Source organism: Rhinoraja longicauda, chromosome 6 (assembly GCF_053455715.1).
Source record: "Rhinoraja longicauda isolate Sanriku21f chromosome 6, sRhiLon1.1, whole genome shotgun sequence".
NCBI lineage: Eukaryota > Metazoa > Chordata > Chondrichthyes > Rajiformes > Arhynchobatidae > Rhinoraja > Rhinoraja longicauda.
In genome coordinates this window covers 78,577,152-78,600,300 of record NC_135958.1, presented here as the reverse complement: position 1 = coordinate 78,600,300, position 23,149 = coordinate 78,577,152, and the positions used below count along the sequence as shown (strand labels likewise).

Here is a 23,149-nt window from a genome sequence, read left to right as displayed (position 1 = left end):
ATTGGGATGAGAATAGATTTACCCAAGTAAATCTTAATCAAGGATTAGTAGGCAAAAGTGTAATTGAACAATGGCCAGGTTTTGAGATGTTGCAGGTACTTGATCAAGATGGGGAAAAGTAGGGCAATCTAAGTTCTTTGGATGACCAACAAGAACAAAACTAAATTAAAGCAGTGATAAAAAACAGAAATGCAGAACTGCACAAGCTGATAAATACCCAAAAGGGCACAAAGTGCTGGAGGAACTCAGTGGGTCATGCAGCCCATCTGGAGAACATGGATGGGTGACGTTTCGGGTTGAGACTGAATCTGTCCGAAGTAGGGCCTTGACCTGATACGGCACCTATCCATATTCTCCAGAGATGCTGCCTGACCTGCTCAGTTACTCCAGCACTTTGTGTCCCCTTGAATAATTAAATGCATTGGATGCATGTCAAGTGAGAATTGGGCTGATAGTAGCAAGTTCAGAGGAGAAGTAAAAAAATAAATGAGGACTATAGAGAGACTGAGGATCAACATTAAACATAAAGGGGAATCTAAAACACTTCAAAAGGCACTTGAACAATAGAGGATGTATGAGCAGTGGTGTAGTTAGTTAAAGATCAAAAGATATTTGTTCATGTCCTATTGTGAATATTTATAAAATAAAATATTTCCTCCATAGTGCATCTCAATAATTAATAATGGGTTAATGAAGAGAAGACTAAGCATTTGAAATATTTGGGTCAGGTAGCATTTGCGGGGAGAAAAAAAGAGAGAATGAGATAGAAAATCTGTAATAGGATAGAAGGGAATAGAGATTACAAAACAATGTTTTCTTGTGCAATGCCCAAGAAGATAGTAATGAAATAAGAAATAAAAGATTTGTCTATCGAGGTGTAAATAGAAATAGAAAAAATGTTCACCTCTGAATCTGGAATAATGTAAATGGTTATTCAAAAGGGGTTGTGCTGTTCCTCAAGATTTATCGGACTTGTTGGAAGCCAAAAACACAGAGGGTGTGAGGCATTGAGTTAAAGTGGCAGGTATTGAAAATTTTGAGATCGCACGTGATTTGTAAGCAGGTGTTCCTCAATATACTGCGATTGATCTCTGTGTAGTAAAGAGCACCACATTATGAGCAGTAAATATAGTAACTTAATCAGTAAATTGCTGTCTCACCTTGAAGGAGGATTTGGAGTCCTGGATGGTGGGAAGTAGAAAAATGAGCAGGTGCATCTCTGATAAAGGATGACGGGTTGATGAGTCAGGGGCAGGGGTGAAGAAGGGTTGACATAGAAATCAGGGCCGGAGATTAAAGTGGAGAAGGCAAAGGGAGTCACCATCTTGCCTTGATTAGTGAATTGAAAAGAATGAATCAGGAATATCAGGCAATGTGGATGAGTCTGATTGAGCTGTGTTTTAAGTTAGGCTGGGGTAGAATGGAAGTGACGCTTTACACTTCACTCCTTGTCTGACACCCTTTTGTCTCCTTTTCACTTCTCACCTTTGTCACTAACTCCATCTGCTAATCACGACCCCCCCTCCTTGCCTGTATCCACCTATCACTTGCATTGTCCCACTCCCACCTCTCTTCCCGTTTTCCCCCCCCCATACTAAAATCAATCTGAAGAAGGAATTTCTCTCTACTAACACTTTCCTTCACCTGGCGGAGCTGGCCCTCACCCATAACAACTTCTCCTTCGACTCCACCCACTTCCTCCTAATCAAAGGCGAAGCTATGGGCACTCACATAGGCCTCAGCTATGCCTGTCTCTTTGCAGGGTATGTTGAACAATCCCTGTTCCAGGCATACACTGGGCCTATCCCCGAACTCTATCTCCGTTACATTGATGACTGCATCGGTGTTACCTCCTGCACCCATGCAGAACCCGTGGACTTCATTAACTTCACCACCAATTTCCATCCTGCACTCAAATTCACCTGGACTATCTCCGACACCTCTCTCCCCTTTCTTGATCTCTCCGTCTCCATCACAGGAGATAGACTATCGACTGACGTCTATTACAAACCCACTGACTCCCACAACTATCGCGACTACACTTCTTCCCACCCTGTTTCCCGCAAAGACTCTATCCGATTCTCCCAATTCCTCCGTCTACGCCGCATCTGCGCCCAAGATGAGGTGTTCCATACCTGGACATCCGAGATGTCCTCATTCTTTAGGGAATGGGGGTTTCTCTCTTCCATCATAGATAAGACCCTCACGCGTATCTTCTCGGTGCTCCTTTCTTGCTCCCCCTACCCTCCAGTCGCAACAACCCTAGTCCTTACCTTTCACCCCATCAGCTGTCACATACAACACATAATCCTCTGACATTTTTGCCACCTCCAACGGGATCCCACCACTAGCAACATCTTCCCATCTCCACCCTTTCCGCCTTCCACAGAGACTGTTCCCTCCGCAACTCCCTGGATAACCCATTCCTTCCCACCCGAACTACCCCCTCCCCAGGTACGTTCCCCTACAACCGCAGGAGATGCAACACCTGTCGCTATACCTCCTCCATCGACTCTGTCCAGGGACCCCGACAGTCCTTTCAGGTTTATTTAACACCAAGAGAATTGGGATGTGTAAGGAAAAAGCAAAATAGAAAAAACAAACAAAACCATTTTTTCTTTGTGTTGCAAAAAGTATCTCTGTTCAATAACTTTTCTATAAATAGCAGAATATACTCATGATAGGCCTGACATTGTACATGTAGCCTGGGTTCGGCGGATTTCGTGGAGGAAACCACCAAAAGGTTCAACGGGCAGAAAGACGATCCCAGCAAAGCGCCGTGGAGCGTAAACAGGGCAGAGTGAGATACGTAGGACACTTCTGACCATCCACTGCATCCCGACCTGTCCCCAGCCGTCTTGACTATGTCTTGCTGCTGGGGCCCGATAGGCCAGGACGAGAGAGTGAGGCCGACGATCTGTGCAACTCCCCCTCACTTAAATCCAAGTCAAGCGCAAGTCATGACTTCAACCTCGGCCAGCATACCGCGGCTGGCGGGGATCCCAATCAGCGGTCGAAATAATAAGATTGAAAGTGAAGTCATGGTCATCTTCGAACCCGAAGGACGAACAACAACAGTCCAAGAACTGCAGACTGTTGGAAATAATAGTCATTTTTCACACATGAATGTAGCGCAACGTGTATGTGCATTTGGCGTGCATACTATTTTTTTGCTGAAAAGTTGCACTACGCGCCATATTATGAATTTTTATGTAAAATTCTGAATTTTGGACATCAAAGTTATGAATTTGTAAAATCAAATGTTGGGAGGTCTGCAAGTCATGCCAGCTTCTCAGTCTCACCTAGCAAACAACTAACTATGGTCTGTTTCCTTTATCTTTGTAACTTTATTTGCATATCTTTCATCCATTTGTTCTACATCTCTACATCACCGTCTATGTCTCGTTTCCCTTTCCCCGACTCTCAGTCTGAAGAAGGGAACGTCACCCATTCCTTCTGTCCAGAGTTGCTGTCTGTCCCGATGAGTTACTCCAGCACTTTGTGTCTATCTTGAGTCTGAAGAGGGATCCAGACATAAAACGTCTGTCCATTCCCTCCACAGATACTGACTGATTTGCTGAGTTCGTCCAACACTTAGTTTTTTTGTTCAAGATTCCAGCATCTCCAATTTATTGTGTGTCCAGAATGGAAGGGAATATCTGCAATGGGGTGTGGACCAGGAAAGACTGAATGACATTTGGTTATACCAGTTCAAAGGTAATGGTAAAGATGTGTGTGCAGAAGATGAATGAAATCTGTTCTGGCGAAAAAATAAAACGGGGAAGGCGGCTCAACTGTGGCTAACAAGGGAAATCAAGGATAATGTTAAATCCAAGGAAGAGGCAAATAAATTGGCCAGAGGAAGCAGCAAATCGGAGGACTAGGAGAAATTTAGAATTCAACCGAGGAGAACAATGAGGTCAATTAAGAGGGGGGAGAAAGTGCATGAAAGAAAACTTGCGGGGAATATAAAAACTGACTGTAGAAGCATCTTTAGATATATAAAAAGGAAAAGATTAGTGAAGACAAATTTAGGTCCCTTGCAATCAGAGACGGGTGAATTTATAATGGGAAACAAGGAAATGGAAGAACAGTTAAACAAGTACTTTGGCTCTGTCTTCGCTATGGAAGACAACAAATCTCCCAGAAATACTAGAGACCGAGGATCTAGTGGGAGGGAGGAACTGAAGGGAATCCACATTAGCCAGGAAATGGTGCAAGGTAAACTGTTGGGACTGAAGGCAGATAAATCCCCAGGGCCTGATAGTCTGCATCCCAGAGTTCTCAAGGAGGTGGCCCTAGAAATTGTGTATGCATTGGTGATCATTTTCCATTCTATAGATTCTGGATCAGTTCCTGTGGATTGGAGGGTAGCTAATGTTACTCTACTTTTTAAGAAAGGAAGGAGTGAGAAAACGGGGAATTATAGACCAGTTAGCCTTACGTCGGTAGTTGGGAAGATGCTTGAGTCGATTATTAAAGCTGTAATAGCAGCACATTTGGAAAGCAGTGACAGGATCTTTCAAAGTCATCATGGATTTATGAAGGAGAAATCATGCTTGATTAATCTTCTGGAATTGTTTGAGGATATAATAAGTAGAATGGATAAGGGAGAGCCAGTGGATGTGGAGTATCTGGACTTTCAAAAAGCCTTTGACAAGGTCCCACACTAGAGATTAGTGTGCAAAATTAGAGCACATGGTATTGGGGATAGGGTATTGACATGGATAGAGAAGTAGTTGGCAGACAGGAAGCAAAGAGTAGGAATTAACGGGTCCTTTTCAGAATGGCAGGCAGTGACTATTTACAATATATATTAATGATTTAGACAAAGGAATTAAATGTAACACCTCCAAGTTTGTGGATGACACAAAGCTGGGTGGTAGTGTGAGCTGTGAGGAGGGTGCTTTGAGGCTGCAGGGTGACTTGGATAGGTTGGGTGAGTGGGCAGATGCATGGCAGATGCAGTATAATGTGGATAAATGTGAGGTTATCCACTTTGGTGGTAAAAACAGGAAGACAGATTATTATCTGAATGGTGTCAGATTAGGAGAAGGGGAGATGCAACGAGACCTGGGTGTGCTTGCACATCAGTCACTGAAAGTAAGCAAGCAGGCAGTGAAGAAAGCTAATGGCATGTTGGCCTTCATTGCGAGAAGATTTGAGTTTAGGAGCAAGGAGGTCCTACTGCAGTTATACAGTGCATTGTTGAGACTGTACCTGTGTGCAATTCCCGTCCCCCCCCCACACCTGTATCCACATTATCACTTGCAAGGCTTTGTCTGGCTTCCAACTCTCTTCCAGCTTTCTCCCACCCCACACCAATCACTTTGAAGAAGGGTCCTAACTTGAGACGTCACTTACCCATTTCTTCAGAGATGCTGCCAGAGACCCGCTGTACTCCAGACTTTGTGTCTTTTGTTTTTGGAGGCTCAGAAGATTGACTGCAGTCACCTTCAGTTAGTTTCCCCTATGCTGAACATGCCACATAGTGAGCAATTAATGCAATATACATAATGGATGGTACAGATACAACTTAAAATATTTGAGAATATTTCCCAACATAATATGTCTATTTTGGCAGAATACATCTGGACAATGTCATGTTGGAAGTTTCTTGCCCAAACAATACGAAAGAGCAGGTAGAGAATTGTGAAGCCTCTCGAACGACCACTGTTGTACTGCATGTGCTCAAAGATCAGGAAAGATGGATTATTTAGTAATTACAGAGGCTGAACCATTTCAAGAGACAGCAGATGATTTCTTCCAGTGCATTTGGTAAACATTAATTATTGTTATAGTTGGAAGGAAGCACTGATTCTCAGACTTCAGGAAATAATTTAATTGGTCACACACAAAACACTAGGAACTTTTAACTTTATAAATCGGCCCTTTAAATTTAGTATAATATTGCTGCAACTTGTCGGGTGGAAAATATAAACTTGTTTGCCTCCTAGAATGATAATCTGGACCATCTTGTCCACTCAGCTTTTTTATCTCTTTTAATCCCAGGTCTTTTATTCTGATACAATAGGTGTGTGTTTGAACCCAGAATGCGGTATTTTGGGGGAAAAGTTATAACTCTACATTTTATTGTCTTCTGTTAAATCTATTCATGTTTTTTTGGTGAAAAAATATGTCTGCGGTGGTGATCGTAACTAGAATGCATTTGAGCAGCAAAGGGATAGCGACCTCGTATTTCCTGTGGAGCTGCTGGTTGACACTTCTGTATCTGTTTTTGGAATTGTTTTCAAAACACATTGTGTGGATGAGAGCGAGTGAGTGTTACTATTTGCCACGTGGATCGTTTACATCTTTTAGGATGTCAGTAATATTTTTGCATGTTTATAGGTTTGGATTTTTTTGTATATTGCCATGTATTTTCAGTATGCTGAAAATGGCAAGGCTGAAAAAAATTGAAACTCAGTGGCCTTGTCATTTTAAACCAAGTCTATTTGCAGTAGTGTCTGGGTGTGTAGTAACTAATTGATAGAGGTTGATTGCTATGATTTAGTCAACAACTTTATAGTTGTATCATGCAACAACCAAGAAATCAGGGCATTTCAACCTTTTTTTTTGCCTTGCAAATCTTATGTTCCCCAAAGCATTTTAGTATTTTTATACATTTGCATTGCTGTGCTAATTATACATTACAGTTTATTCAAAGGAAGTATTACCACATTTTGGTTTTGAGAGGAGGAAAGACAGGTTAAATTACTGAAACAGCCAGGCTAGACAGTTCTGCTCTTGTCAGGCATGTTGCCTGCTGTGGTTTATTTGTGGTAAGACTTTGTGTATTATAAATAGTTTTCATCATTTAAAAGAACCACCCAAATTCCCGTGGTATCTTGCCAATCCCTGCCCAAGAAAAGAAGGCATCGAGCCTTTTCCTATGCCACTATAAAATGGACAGAGATAACACAGGTTGGTTTGCCTTCTGATATTTCCCACCCCGTCCCATGTTTTGGAATGTGGGTGAGACTGCCGTTTATAATCTCCTACATGTTTATTTTGAAATTGAGAATTCACTAAATTGAGAACGTGTGATTAGTGGCTCACAGTTGTACCAATACTCCAGTGACAACTTCTATTGGATTACCTTTTTTCATACCCTTTTAATACTAAGTATTCAACTGTTAACATTTTATGTTAACATGCCTTGAATAACTGACCATCCAGAGGTGTGAAGTGAAATCCAGGAGTTTCCCTCAAGGAAGGGAAAGAAAATAGAACGTTGAAATGGCCAACTCTTGTGCACTTTTGAGCAATTGGCTGCAGAGTAACATTGGCAGGAACAGGTTTCCTGCCTGGACAGACAGTCGGGAGGTGTAACCCCATGGAAAGAAAAACAATCTCTTGCTTAGGCAGAGTATTAGAGACCCCTGCTACTACATCACTGGTCATACAATATTGCACCTATCTCTGAAGTTGATGTTTAACAGATCAGTTGAAGCCAGAAATGTGTATTTCTTTGGTGCAGTTTGGTTAGTGTGGAGGAAGGAACTGCAGATGCTGGTTTAAACCATAGATAGACACAAAATGCTGGAGTAATTCAGCAGGACAGGCAGCATCTCTGGAGAGAAGGAATGGGTGACGTTTCGGGTTGAGACCCTTCTTCAGAATGGATTATTGTGGATTTGGGTGGTGGGGGAAGAGTTAGGGAATGATAATATCATGATATTAAGTTTACAAAACTGTAGCCAGCCTATTAGAGAAAAAAAATCAAAGTTGTAATTGATAATGATTATTTAAAACCAGAACCACTGCTATTTTTAAAAGTAAGAATAGCCATAAGATACTACAAATCTGTGCCGTATTCCTCTGTTTTACTAAAATTCTAATGTAAAAAATAGTTTTTCTTCTGCATGCGTAATCTGACTGGTTGTAAAGGTGTTAAGTTTTTTCCCCATCCATTAAAATAATGGTTGCAAATATGAAAGCTTTGACTTCTGAGTATGTGTAATATCGTGCTTAAAGTGTACTACTGTATGGCTTCAGAAGATTGGAGACTGGTATTTTTGACTGAAATTGTTTCATTCCAGCCCTAAGTGTAATTGGAATGCAGTCAGTCTCTGGAGGAGGGAAGGAGAATCTGGCAGTAAGAGCAGGAGCATTATTCAGATTAGTGCACCGAGCCATTCATTATTACTACACACGTTAGTACAGTGTATCATTGTGTTTCGACAGCTGGGACTTGTTTAAATTGACCGATTATGTGATTGAATAAAGGCGTGCACCTGTTATCCAAGTTCACAAAATAAAGTAAGGTTTTAATAATTTTAATCAAATACCATTGTGATAAATGTTCTGGTTTTGGTTTATTTTTAATGAGGTGAATAATATTATGAACCCTGTTGGTGCCTTGAAGATGTGGGTTATCAAGAATGATCAGAATGTTGTTATGATTTTAATGTTATGCTAACTTTTAAGATGAAATAATTGTATTTTATTAGGAAAATTTGCCACAATCAAGTACAGGTTAGGATAGTTTATGAAAGAGAAGTTAGGATTGCTGTCATTTTTCATTGGAACAAAATAGGACACTTACTCCCTCAAGTGTCTTCCACCATTCCGTGGGATCATATGATGTAATTACGTTCACAATTTATCCTTTAGGACTATGGTCCCAACCTGGTTCAGATGAAGCTTAATCCATTGGTACAGTTACTTCCTATCCTGTATGGACGCTAGTAAGACATGAAATGGAATCACGCTTTCACATACATATAACAACTACAGCATGGAAACAGGCCTGTCCGGCCCCACCAGTCCACGCCGACCAGCTACATTCCTTCAGCTACATGTTCACCGTCGTAATTTGATTATCCCTATGGTAGTTTCAGATGTCTAGGAATCCTTGAAGTACTGCTCTTGAATATGCTATTTGTTTGAGGAACTCTGGAAATAATATGCCTTTTCCATATGGTCTATCCTAATATGCGCTATAATGACGATGCTCCCCTAATCCTCCAAATGTCTGATACCATTTTTTGATATACCTTACTCAGCTACCAGGTAGGTAACATGTTATCCATTACTCTTAATGTTACTGGGTATGGTGAGATTATGATTGTTACTGGACCTATACTATGAATCTGGAGACACAAGTTTGTATCCACTATGGCAATAGGAGTGTTTAAATTCAGGTAATTAATGAAACAGCTGCAGCAGTTATGATAATCATGAAACTATTTCATTGTTACTTTAAAAGTTATCTGATGCCCTAATGTCCTTCAGGATCTACCTTTTCTTTTATGTAGTCGGCCTGTTAATGAATCTGGATTGACAAATGAGATTAACTCCTAATTGTCTTCCGAGATGGGTAAGGAAGCCATCTATTTTATGAGATATTAGGGTTGCGTGACAAATAAAGGCTTTGTTAATGCATACCATTGGAAAAAAACTACAAAGGTTCCATCTATCCCTAATAATGAAGGGAAGATGGGTAGAGGTAGAGAATCGTATATTTTCAAGAGGTTAAGTGGTAATAAAAGAGAGGACTCATAAAATATCAATTCAATCTGCATGCACAGAAATCCAAACTATTTTCATATGTTTTCTGACTTGATGCCAAACTCTGGTCTGTTACAAGGAAATACCTCCCTAAATATAGTGCCTCACTAACATTGTTGAGATGCCTGAGCAATTTCACAGGATTTGGTTTAGGTATGTGGTGATCATTCTTATTATCTAAGGTATCACAAAATGCTGGAGTAGCTCAGCAGGTCAGGCAGCATCTAGGAGAGAGGGAATGGGTGACGTTTCGGGTCGAGACCCTTCTTCAGACATAATAATTCTTATTATCTAGGTACTTGTGAGCTAGCAATGTGTACACAGATATACACATGTATATTTAATGGACATTTTCTGTCTTCTGTTCCATTAAGAGTAGTGACTACATTTCATAACAACTGTATTTGGAGTGAAGTGAAAGAACTTTGCCCTTTCAACAATTATTCGGTGGTCATTCATTCTAAAGTTGCCCTACATATTGTATAGGACGAATAGCGTGGATGATATCAAATTGTTTTTTTTTTATGTGAGTTCACTAATCATCTAGTTTGCGAGATATGTCTTTTGAGATTTGGCTGATTCGTTCAATGGTTTTGTTGAAGTCATTGAGTTCACCATTTCCTACTTCTTGCTGTTTCAAATGCTGTTTGGCATGGAGTGCTGACTCATTACCGAGTGCTGACTCATTACCTGAGTGATGACGTAATTGATTTTCTGCAATTTTTCCCCATTTATTATTGATCAGATAATTTGGGACCGGAAGAGTTGGGGTTGACATTGAAGAGTGTTGGGAGGGTTTTTATTTAAATTAGGAGTTTGTAACCCCCTCAGTATTGCTATTTGAATTTGTCTTCAGAATATTAGTACATGCCTGTGGATTACCAGTCCAATAACTTGAGCATGACTGAAGATGATTTCATTGTTCCATTTAAGAAATTAGAAACACCACTTGAAACACCATAGAGTAGATCAGATAGTATCTGTGGACAGAGAAATGGAGTTAACGTTCCAGGCAAATGTCTTTTGTTCAGAAATAAAAAGGAGACAAAACATGATTGAAAACTAATTTTGAAAAATGATATTTGATCTAAAACATCAATTCACATTGTATTCACTAATTCTGCCAGACTGCTCAGTATTCCAGCATTTTCTGTTTTTATTTAATATTTCCTGTATCTACAGCTTTTTGATCGTCTTATGAAGCAAGATTGAACAGGTTGCTAGGAAAGGTAATCTTATTGAAAAATACCCGGTTACTGAAGGGAGTTGACAGGATATGTTGAAAGGATGTTTCCACCTGTGTTATCTAAAATTCGGATATTTTTTCAGAATAATAGGTTGCCTATTTAAGATGGAGGAGGAATTTCTCCTGAATTAGTAAAAAAAAATCTCTGCTCCAGAAAACTGGTGACAGTGTTCAGAATATATCCAAGGCAGAGAGATTGATTAACATATATTTGGGTATGGAGAGAGAGTGGGACAGCAGTGTCAAGGCCATGATTAGATCATCTGATCTTTTTTAAATGAGTAGATTTGAGGGAGTAAATAACAAACTTATCCCCTGTTCTTGCTGTGATGGGACATAACCATTCTATTGCATGAGTTAGTTGTGTCTTGTGGTTTTGTGGCACATTTCAAATTATATCAAGATGCTTTTGAGGGTATACCAGATCCTGAATGCTTTTAAATTCATAACCCATTTTTCTTCATAGATGAATGCAAAGTAAGGTCAAAGTAAGACCCTTCCTCAGTCGGGTCTCGACCCGAAACGTCACCTAGAGGAGGAGCCAGCGCTGCCGTCGCAGCTGCGGCTTGCCTGCAGTCCGTCTGTCTTTTGTGTTTTTTGTTGTTTTTGTATGAATTGTAGTTTTAATATGGTGTAGTGTTTGTATGTTATGTTTGGGGGGGGGGGGAGGGAACGGGAACTGTAAAATTCTCTCTCCCGAACGGAGACGCGACCTTTGTTTCTGTGTCGTGTCTCCGTTCCCGTTGCGGCCTACCACCGGCCATGCACCTGGGACCACCTGGGGCTCTGGTTCACAGAGCCCACGGCCCGGACTCACCACCTGCGGCGCTGGCTGCCTGCGGATGCTGCGGGAGCGGCTGCGATTCGTCTCCGGAGGCTCCGGCGCGGGCCGCGTGGACGTCGGAGGCCCGCAGGCCCCTGGGTGGGAGCCGACATCGGGAGCTCCGGCAGCGGCAGAGGCAGCGTGTTCGCCCGCCCCGAATCGCGGGGCTTGGGTCGGCCTGCCACGGACCTTTCACCGTCCGGCGCGGCCTGAAATAGGCCGTGGACCTTTCACCGTCCAGTGGGGGCTTCAATATCGGGAGCCCCGACCGCCCCGACGTGGCAACTACAACAGCCTGACCGCAGGAGAAGACGGCAGGGAAGAGAAAAATACATTTTTGGCCTTCCATCACAGTGAGGAGGTGACTGGAGGAGACTCACTGTGATGGATGTTTCTTTTTGTTTGGTGTTAGTTGTGATTGTATGTGTTATTGCATTTTTATTGATTATTCTTATTGGTCTTATTGTTTAACTGCGGGTAATGTTTCATTTCACTACACATTTATGTGTATGTGACAAATAAACGACTATTGACTATTGACTATTGACTATTCCTTTTCTCCAGAGATGCTGTCTGACCTGCTGAGATACTTCAGCTTCTTCAGTGTAAACCCGCATCTGCAGTTCCTTCCTACATAACTGTACTGTAACATCTATACTTGAGATCAAGTAAAGTCTGGGTTGCTTACTGATGTCACAAAACTAAGACAGCATTATGAATAGTATATTTGGAAACATTACATTAAGTAGTATCTTTAGAAGGTTTGGTGAATGTGCTTCACTTTGGATCGCATATACAATAAAACATAATGCTTTTTGAATGGTAAAAGCCGTGCCAATGGAGGCTCTAAGAAGCTTAGGGCTCTATGTATATAAATCAAAATATCATGAACAGATACAAAAAATAATCAAATTGGCCACTGAGATTGTGACCTTCATATGTAGAGAATTAAAGTGCAAGGACACAGATTACAGCTAAACAATGTCCTGTTTAGACTACAACCAGAGTATTAAGAGTAGCTCTGAGCAACAGGCTTTAGGAATAATTCCCGTGAGGAAGTGTAATGTAAATTTTCCACGGGTTAAATAATGGGAAGAGATTATACAAGATGAGGTATATTCTGGGAAATTAGAAAGATAAAATGAATAAATTGAAGTTTTTAAGATGATAAACAGATTAAATAGGGTAGATAGAGAATTTATTCCTTGGGAATTAACAAACTGAGAGTATAATTTCTCTTTGCAAACCATGGTAGGATTTTGGAACTCTCCTCCACAGGTGGCATTTGATGCTAGGTTAACAATTTTAAAATCTGACTAGACCAATTGGACCCATTGGGCCCAAACCTACATTGGTGCAGCACCCCCTCCTCCCCCTCCCCTCTTCCCCCTCCCCTCTTCCCCCTCCCCTCTTCCCCCTCCCCTCTTCCCCCTCCCCTCTTCCCCCTCCCCTCTTCCCCCTCCCCTCTTCCCCCTCCCCTCTTCCCCCTCCCCTCTTCCCCCTCCCCTCTTCCCCCTCCCCTCTTCCCCCTCCCCTCTTCCCCCTCCCCTCTTCCCCCTCCCCTCTTCCCCCTCCCCTCTTCCCCCTCCCCTCTTCCCCCTCCCCTCTTCCCCCTCCCCTCTTCCCCCTCCCCTCTTCCCCCTCCCCTCTTCCCCCTCCCCTCTTCCCCCTCCCCTCTTCCCCCTCCCCTCTTCCCCCTCCCCTCTTCCCCCTCCCCTCTTCCCCCTCCCCTCTTCCCCCTCCCCCTCCCCTCTTCCCCCTCCCCTCTTCCCCCTCCCCTCTTCCCCCTCCCCTCTTCCCCCTCCCCTCTTCCCCCTCCCCTCTTCCCCCTCCCCTCTACCTCCTCCCCTCTTCCCCCTCCCCTCTTCCCCCTCCCCTCTTCCCCCTCCCCTCTTCCCCCTCCCCTCTTCCCCCTCCCCTCTTCCCCCTCCCCTCTTCCCCCTCCCCTCTTCCCCCTCCCCTCTTCCCCCTCCCCTCTTCCCCCTCCCCTCTTCCCCCTCCTCTTCCCCCTCCCCTCCTCCCCCTCCCCTCCCCTCCGTCTCCTCCCTCCCCTTCTCCTCCCCCCTCACCCTCCCTCCCTCTCCCTCCTCCCTGCCTCCCCCTCCCTCCACACCCCCTTCCCCTCCCCCTCCCTCCACATCCCCTCCCCCTACTTCAACCCCCTCAACCCCACTTATCCTCCCTCCTCCCCACCTCCCTCCCAAACCCCAACCTCCCTCGGAAATACATTTAAACTTTAAAATGTGAATAACTAAAAATATAACACCGATTTCAATGAAACTTCTTCCATTAGCACCAAAGGGACGACGATGAGTAAGGTGGGCCTAAAATTGTTGCGCCATCGTGCACCGTTTTAGCTGTAGTTCAGGAACAAACCAACAAACAAACGAGAGTTTTAGTATATAGATTTGAATGTTTTTTACCAACGAAAAGAATGAACAAAACAAGGACTAGATTTTAAAAAAACTCGGGTCACAAGTGTGAAGGGTCAGGGGTCTAAATTGACTACTTCTGTTTCAGAGGGCTGACAATACTTAGAATTTCACACCACAGTTTAGAAGTTTGCTTAGGTATCGCAGACCAGTCTCTGTTCAGTCTTCAAATTCCACAGCTTCAGACCTGGAGGCAACATTGGAGATCTTTACATTAAATCAAACTGTTGTGGCTTGCTTTGAGTCTTATTGCACTTAAAACAGTGCATGATTTTAAATGGAAATAAAGCTTTTAAAAATATTACTTGTGCACATTTTCAAATACGCTTTAGGTGAAAAGTAAATAATTGAAAGGTAAGGGGTGGCGCAACTGGTAGGGGAGCTGCCTCGCAGCGTCAAAGTCCCGGGTTTGATTCTGACCTCTTGTCCTGTGTCCAGTGTTTGCACATTTTTCCTGTTGTCGCGTGGGTTTCCTCTGGCTGCTTCGGTTTCCTCTCGCATCCCAAAGATGTGCAGGTTTTGTAGGTTAATTGGGCTCTGTAAATTGCCTCGTGTTTATGGGGTATGCGCGGTGGGATAACATGGAATTAGTGTGAACGGGTGACCAATGGTTGGTGTGGACCAGATGGGCCAAAGGGCCTGCTTCCATGCTGCTTCTTTCAATCATTTAATGCCCCCGTTTTGTGATTTCTTGTATAGTAAATGATAGAGCTCCCTTGACAGTGTTGCAGGTCAGAGGCAGTACAGATCTGGTGCGAGTCAGGTAGACCGTGTTAGAGGACATAGGCTTAAGGTGAAGGTGGAGAGATTTATAACGGACCTCAGGGGCAACGTTTCACTTAGAGGGTGGACCGTATCGGAAATGAGCTGCCAAAGGAGGCTATAGAATAGGAGACAATTATGACTCTTAAAATAAAGATTTATGGATTGGAAGGGTTAGAGGGTTATGGACCAAATGAGGCTAGCCCAAATGACAAGTTTGGTCAAGAGCCAAAGCACCTGTTTTCGTGCTGTACAGCTTTGAGTCTGATTCTTAAGATTCATTTGTAAAGGAACTTAGAAACATTGTGTGGCATAGTAGTGAAGGCTAAAATTTTCTAAACCTGTATGTAGGTGACTGAGGCTGTGAATTGCTGGTGTTGCGGACATCAAAATCTTACTCAAAATCTGAAGCTTCAGATATAGATCTTTACTCAATCAACATACAATGGAGAAGATCTGAAGAGGCAGCAGTGTATCTTTGTGTCAGAATGCACCAATCTTTTTTTAAATAAATACTCAAGACAAACACTTGTCCTCTGGTTATGGACTTCTCTGTTAAGGGAAAAAGTTCACTCCTAAGTATACAATCTATGTCCATTATCTTGTGCTGCTCTTATCAGGTCCCCCTCAGCCTTCACTGCTACATGGAAGATTAATAGCCCAGAAAACTTTCAGTTACACTTGCAGTCCTTTAGCGGCACTGAGTGAATATTTAAAACTAACACATTTAATTAAGAGGTATACTTTACTGTAACTCAAGCAATTGATGATCTGATACATCCAAATTATTGTACAGAAACATGATTTAGAGACTTATTTTTAAGAACATAAGCACCAAGAATGGGAATAGGCTAATCTGCCATTCAAACCTGTTCCTCTGTTCATGAAGATGATGGCTGATCTTCTACCTCAGTCGCTTTTTGCCATTATCTTCATAATCCTTTGATTTCTTAATGTCTATGCGTGTGTCTACCACTCTCTTCAAAAGAAAATACAGAAAAAAACTTGCCTTGCAAATTTGTATGCTTAACCCCTATTTCCCTACACCTGTGCCTTCTAGAATTTAGAATTTGACATTCCCAAAGAAAAGGAATCGGTGATGTTTCGGGCAGAGACCCTTCTTTAGATTGAGATCTCTCACCGTTAACCGATGCTTTGCTTTTCTGTATCCAAAGTGAATAACATCATATTTTCTAAATTCATTCTATCTGCCATGCTTCTGCCCATTCACTCATTTTGTCTGTTTCCTTAATGCCTTTCTACATCCTTTACTGTACTAGAAACCACACCTAGTTTAATATGTTTCCATACACCTGCTTGTCTTTATTTTTCTTCGTGGTAGCATTTGTGGGATTGGTAGGTACTGTCTGAGTAGTCTTGACAAACAACTAGATTGCATTTTGTAGATGGAAATCAGCCATTTACCTGGTGATCAAGGGATTGGTTGATGGGTGCCAGTCAACAAGCTTCCTGATAGATTTTGGTGCTTTTCTAATCCAGCTAAGGGAAAAATATTCTATCATGCGACTGATTTGTGCCTTGTAGATGGTGGGGTGTTGGGAGGTGATTCAACTCTGCAAGATATTGAGCCTCTGATTTACTCTTTTGTCTACAACATTATTGTTTTGCCCTCATCTTAATGTTCAGAGGTGATCTTTGGAATTCTTATCAAGATGCTAAGATGTTTTCCCCTTATCATGGAATCTGTAATTAGGATGTAAATTTGTGGAATGAGAATTGGTAGTAAGGAGAAATTTCTTCCTAGGGTCATGAATGTTAGGAACACTGTACCCCTGAGAGTTGTGTTGGCCGAATCATTGAAAATATTTAAAGCTTGCAGACAGATTTTGCTCCATAGACTAGTCGAGGGTTAATGGGAGCAGACAGGAAAATGAAGCAGAGACCAAGATCAGACTGTAATCTAAGTGAATGGTGGAGCAGACTTGATGAACCTTGTTTTTATGTTCTTATTGGATATAACTGTTGTTGAAATAGTTGAATATTTTCAAATGTTTCAAAGTAAACCATGGAATTTTCTGAGATTTCAGAATCTTATTTTGAATGTTCACATAATGTAATATATGAAAAGTATGGATTTGTGCCTAATACTAAAAATAGTTCACAAACAGCGGGGGAGTGAGTTAGTGCTGCAGCCAAGGAAAAAGTCTGCTGCATGTGTTCTCTGTAAGCTGAAACAGAAAACATATTTGTTTGAATGAGTTTCTTTCTGTTGCAGTGATAGATGGGGTTTTATTTTCTGGATGGGGCAAGGATTGAACTTGGATTATTGTGACCTTTTAATGAAGAACCCGCATTAACAAAAAGTTAAAAAATTGAATTATGACTTGATTTCAAGCAACTTTCTTAGCTTAAAACATAAGGAACTAATCTTAATGTTTATTTTAGGAGCCAGAAACAGTCAGCAGGTTAAGCTGCATCTGATGACAGTAAAATAGTGTTAGGTTTCAGGTAAATGAACTGTCATCAAGTTAAGTGCTGTAAAACAACCAATATTTGCACTTAAACTTGTATTAATGGGCTGAAGTTCACGAATAAATGAATCAGTACAATTTGCAGCTTGGAATGTTGAGTATGTTCATTCATATTGCAACATGAATCTGCAGGAGTGACCGTTCATTTTCTGTGGTGATGTTAATACAATTGTTTGATTTGGGAACAGGAAAATGTGAAATGAAGAATAACTTCAGGTGCATTTCAAGTTTTATAAGTGATATTTTGAGCAATTGTGCATTTGTGAAATCTCAATTTCCTTCAAGAGTGCTTAATTGTCGTGCATTGGAATTGAACAATGAAATTCTTACTTGCTGTGTCTTTACAGACACCTTAATGCAACAACACAACAAATAAATATATTTAATTGTTATATATACAATAAGTTATCAGTTATACTAGGTAACCAGACCATTGTAGTAGACACCAATGTAGATAGTGCAACCTATAAGAAGTCCATATTAGTTTGTCGCTGAGGTAGCGTTGTGCATTGTGGTTCAAGAGCCTGATGGTTGACGGTGCTGTTCTTAAACCTAAAGGTAACAGATCTTCGGCTTCTGTACCACCTTCCTGAGTATCAGCAAGATTACAATGTGGTTAGGTTTCGTGTTCTTTGATATTAGCTGCCTTCTTGAAATAATGAATGATGAAATCATTTTCAAATATTTTATACTGAATAAAAAGTAAAGCTAGATGCACCCAAGCTGAACTTTAGTTTTGAATACTTAACAGTATGTTTAAAAACCTATAGCGCAATGTAAACCTTGCTAGTGATGAGTCACAGTAATTTTTTAACATGGTTGAAATATTGTCAACACACAAAGAAAATACTTTGATCTGGAGATAGAGAATAGGGAGAGTGTGCTTAACCTATGTCTCCCATTTGCTGATTAATAAAAGTTGCATGGTCATTTAAAGAGAACCATGATTAGCAAAAGGGACCTTGAGGGTCCTTCATATGTATGGAGTGACTAATTATAAAAGTCGAAATATCATTTGGCGAATAGATTTTTAATTGGTGGTTTATATAATCATTATTTATAGTAGAACAGGTGACAAAAATGGATAGGTGACGTTTCAGGTCGGGACCCTTTTGACATTTGAGCAGGTTATTATGGGGAGCTGTTATTATTTACTGCGGAATATTGTTCTTTTCCCAAGGTGTTTTGAAAGCTGAGGCAATATTGTGTATATTTTTTGTTGATAAAATGTACTGACTTTTCTAGTGTAAGAATTAAACCTCTTTTATTTGTTACGTTAGCCTGGGAAGACAAAGCAGCGCAATCTTCAAAATAGCTTTTTTTTAGTTTAAAGGTTTTAAGACATTGTTAAATGGGGGGGAAATAAATTGGGTACAGTTGCATCAAAGAGATCTGTTTTGCAAATAAAATTTTCAACAAAAGTGTACACTCGTTAATTTAGTGCATACTGTTCTTGGGATATCAGTATAACTGTAACATTATCTCAAATTGGGATGTTGTGCTAATATAACTAAAATGAGTAATGGATGTTGTATAAGGTGGGAAGAAATTATGACCTAACGTGTGAATTGTTATTGATTCTCTGGTAGTATATACAATATATTCTTTGCTTTTGAGTTATAAGGAGGCGGAAATTTGAACATCATTTAATTTTCACTACTGGAAATGGTTTTGTATGTCCCAGACAGGATGTTAGTTATCAGTGAGTACTACGTCAGACAGAATCCCAGTTTAGAACCAATACTTTTGGCTTGTATTTGTCTGTATAATCAATTAAAATAGTGTGTTCTGATCACATTTGAACCATCCTCCTCTTGGACTTCATGGTGACGATAGTGTCGACTTTCTATGTTCAGCCCAATATCATATAAACGTCAAAATTTTCTCATCATTTGGTGTAAAGGTACCACATTAAACTATGAACAAAGTAGGAAGCTTGAGATGTTAGATTTATATAGTTGGATGGTGTGAATGAAGGCAAAAAGCTGTTAGCACGATTACTTGCCAAAGGTAGTAGATTAAAATCCCGTTGAGAAATTAACATAAAATCTTGACTTGTTTTTTCAATTGAGCCCAAAGTGACCACCTTCAAATTAAATGTGAAAGTAACATTCTGACTGGGTATACACACTACTCCTTAGTGTTGTATCTTGCGTCATCAGCAGAGCCTACACATCCATTCAAAGGTTGTTTATTTTTGAAGAATGGACAAAAAAACTTATCTGGTGCATTGTCTAATCAGAATCTAACATTGAAAATTAGTAAGAAGGGTCCTGACATGAAATGTCGTCTATCCATGTCCTCCAGAGATGCTGTCCGACCCACTGGGTTACTCCAGCACTTTTGTTTTGCTTGAAAATTTGTACATTAGTTCGGCTTAGTTTATTGTCATGTATACCGAGGTGCATTGAAAAGCTTTTGTTACGTGCTAACCAGTCAGCAGAAAGACAATGCATGGGAAGGTGCAGATATATTTTTCTTTGACAATTAGCATGGTTTCTTATTGCTTTTAAAAAGGTACTCCATTTTATACAGAACAAATAATGCACAAATAATAGACAAGCTTAAGAAAATCTTAGTGAAGCTATGCCAACGTTCTGCTGTATTAATGGCTGGAGAACTAAAGGCCAACACTCAAATGGCACTTCAAGATATCAATGTTGTGATGGCTCTATTGATAGATTCAAATGCTGTTCCAAGGCATGTTCTTGTGTCACTGCTTTGGTAATTTATGGCTATTTTACTGTTAAGTAATCAATAGTTATTTCTAAGTGCTTTCTTTTTAAAATTTAGTGACATTTGGTAGCTTTGGACCATTCAGATACCACTGATTTTAAACAAATATGTGCATTAGCTATTTTTACTGTTGGATCCCACATGGATTAGAGAATGGATGCATTTAAATAAGATGCTTAAGAAGTTTAAGATTAACTGGATACAACATTGTTGCAAATTATATGAAAATTAAAAGCATTAGCAATGGGAAACATGAAGTGCGGCTGGTTTTGCAGTAGCTTGTTGTGTTAAATCTAATAATGATTCAATGTGGGATAAATTCAACCGTAATTTTAGTCCACAGACAATCAGCAGCATACTTTTTTATCCTATTCTATACATTTTTCCTAGTGGCTTCATACAAGTAATATTTATAGCTTTTTCTTAATCTGGAATTGAATTACCTAATGAGCTCTTGTTTAAATTAATCAAGATGTTCATTTTTATAAGATAGAGAATTATTTCAGAAATTAAGTATTTATTTTCCTTTCGTTTTTCTAGTGTTATGTGCGAAGAATTTGGTGAAGAAAGACTTCTTCAGTAAGTATTCCAGCTGGATGTTGCTAGACATGACTCTTAATATTAGTTAACAATAAAAGTAACACAATTTGTTGGATCATAATACATTAATAATGAATACAATAATACATATTGTTTTTAAATGATTTGCATACCATTCTAATGAGTAAAGTACATTTTAGCAATAACTGTCAGAATCTTCTGTTTGTAGTGAAGTATTACATTTTTGTAGGATGCATTCTAAAGTATACAGGCGTTACAAATTTACAAGAACTTATTTGGATTGATGATATTTCAAAATAATATTCTGATATTATAAGAAACACTAAACAGCGCAATGGTGAAGGTCATGTGATAGGAGTAGAATTAGGCCATTCGGCCCATCAAATCTACTCTCCACCATTAAATCATGGCTGATCTATCTCTCCAAGCCCCATTCTCCTGCATTTTCCCCATAACCCCTGACATCTGTACTAATCAAGAATCTATATCTATCTTTGCCTTAAAATTATCCACTGACTTGGTCTCCACAGCCTTCTGTGGCAAAGAATTCCACAGATTCACCACCCTCTGATTAAATAAATTTAGCTTCGTCTCCTTCCTAAAAGAACGCTCTTTATTTCTAAGGCTATGAACTCTAGTCCTAGACTCTCCCACTGGTGAAACATCCTCTCCATATCCACTCTATCCAAGCCTTTCACTATTCTGTATGTTTCAATGAGATCCCACCTCATTCTTCTAAACTCCAGCGAGTACAGGCCCAGTGCCGACAAATGCTCATCATAGGTTAACGTACTAACAAAAACTGACAATTCGGCACTCATTGGACATTAATAGCACTGGACAAGCAGATTTTCTGGTCAAAGGTTGTTATGCCCATTAATCCATTTACTTTTATTTAATCCTTTAAGTTTAGCAATATTATTATTTTTTAAATCCAAAAAACCCGATGAATTTAAAGGGAGCAGGAAATACAAAAGCACTCTGGAGCTTAACTATGGCCACAAACCTACTCTTATGGTGTTCCCAACGCCAGCTTTGGTTAAACTCCTTGATTGATCTCTGGGCTGCTGGTTTGCATTCTGTTGATTACTGAACCATCAGGACCTCTGAACAATCAAATGCCGAATTATCTAAGTTTTACTGTTTTGACTGATCTTTTCAGTATAGATCTGGCTGTGATTGCAACTTGTTTCCATTTAGGACTTCCTGATCCCTTTGCAAAAATAGTAGTAGATGGATCAGGCCAGTGCCATTCTACAGACACAGTAAAGAATACCCTAGACCCAAAGTGGAATCAACATTATGATCTGTGAGTATCTGATTAAGTTCCAAGAATTAATTCTACAATTAAAAAAATTGTTTCTCCTCAAGATGTGTATCTGTAAGCAAATGATTTAAGTTTTACATGCCTTACAGTATGTCGTCTGGCTCTCTTTGGAAAGAGAAGGGTTTGGTATTTGTTTGTGGTTTGACCTGTGGGAGGAATAGAAGGAATTAGTAAGGAATAATTATTATCTTCACAACTGTAAAATTTGTTATTTCGATTATATATATTTCATCTTGTTATGGAGCTGTAAATGTTTGATGGCTATTTATTCACAAAGCAAACAATGCAACTTTGAATCGCCAAGATAGAAGTGACGGGTAGGCGGTGGGAGGGAGTGAAGATCCTCGGTGATCTACGGTTGTTGTTATAGTTGGCTTTATGTATAAGTCTGTAATTTCTAATTTAAGATTAGCTATATCGTGCCAAATGAGAGCTAAAGCTCCAATGCAAAAGAGCATTGTAATAAGCAATGGTGTGGAGCTATAAGAGCAGGGTTTTAAAAAAAGATAATGATATAAAAAGGCTCTCTTTGTCAATTTGATCACATTTGAAATAGGTTATGCAGCAATTCCTGGTGCTGAATCTCTTGGAATTATCAGCTGCCCTTCAGGATGGTAATTAAATTAAATTCAGTTTGATCCCACCCATAACCCCATAACTTAATTGGATCCACCACATAAAAACAATTGCTGCAAGGGCAGGTCAAAGACTGAGTTTCCTCTGGCTGAAGATTTGCCTCCTGACTCTCCAAAGCCTTTCCGTCATTTATAAGGGGCAAGTCCAACACTCAAAAATATCAACAACATCCATAATAAAATGATCTGCTAGATTGATACCATATCCGCCTGACAAAAATGTCATTTCATTTTGCTTTTGGTGCACTGTGACTGGTGCCCACCATGGGAAAAGTGAACTGCAATTGCTGCCTAGCACCTCCCAGATCTATGATATGCACTACAAGGAACAATGCAGATGTTCCAGAAGGTAACTTGCCTGGATTACGCATGGTAGTCCTTCAAATGTAGCTTTTACAATTTCTTAATTTCAAAAGGTGTGAAACATCCCCATTTCCGCTATTCCAGCATCTCAGGACTTTGTTGCAGAGAAGCAGATTTTCTGACTATTGAATGTTATTCATATTAAATTTCCAAATGCTTATAATTCACTCTTTTTGCTATGCTACACAGTAGAACGATACGTGTTCAGTGAACTCTGAATTTACAGGGAAATGAGAAACGAGACCCTAGTAAGTTTCAA

At 40.3% G+C, this 23,149-nt stretch overlaps 1 protein-coding gene across 1 annotated transcript in view; it reads left to right on the top strand.

Annotated features, from left to right (window-relative positions):
- smurf2 (SMAD specific E3 ubiquitin protein ligase 2) overlaps positions 1 to 23,149 on the top strand; it is a 142,135-nt gene that overhangs the window by 46,842 nt on the left and 72,144 nt on the right. Inside the window, exons 2-3 of the mRNA XM_078401431.1 lie at positions 20,545 to 20,583; positions 21,766 to 21,874. Of these exons, the coding sequence (XP_078257557.1) occupies positions 20,545 to 20,583; positions 21,766 to 21,874 (148 nt within the window). The remainder of the gene's footprint in view (positions 1 to 20,544; positions 20,584 to 21,765; positions 21,875 to 23,149) is intronic.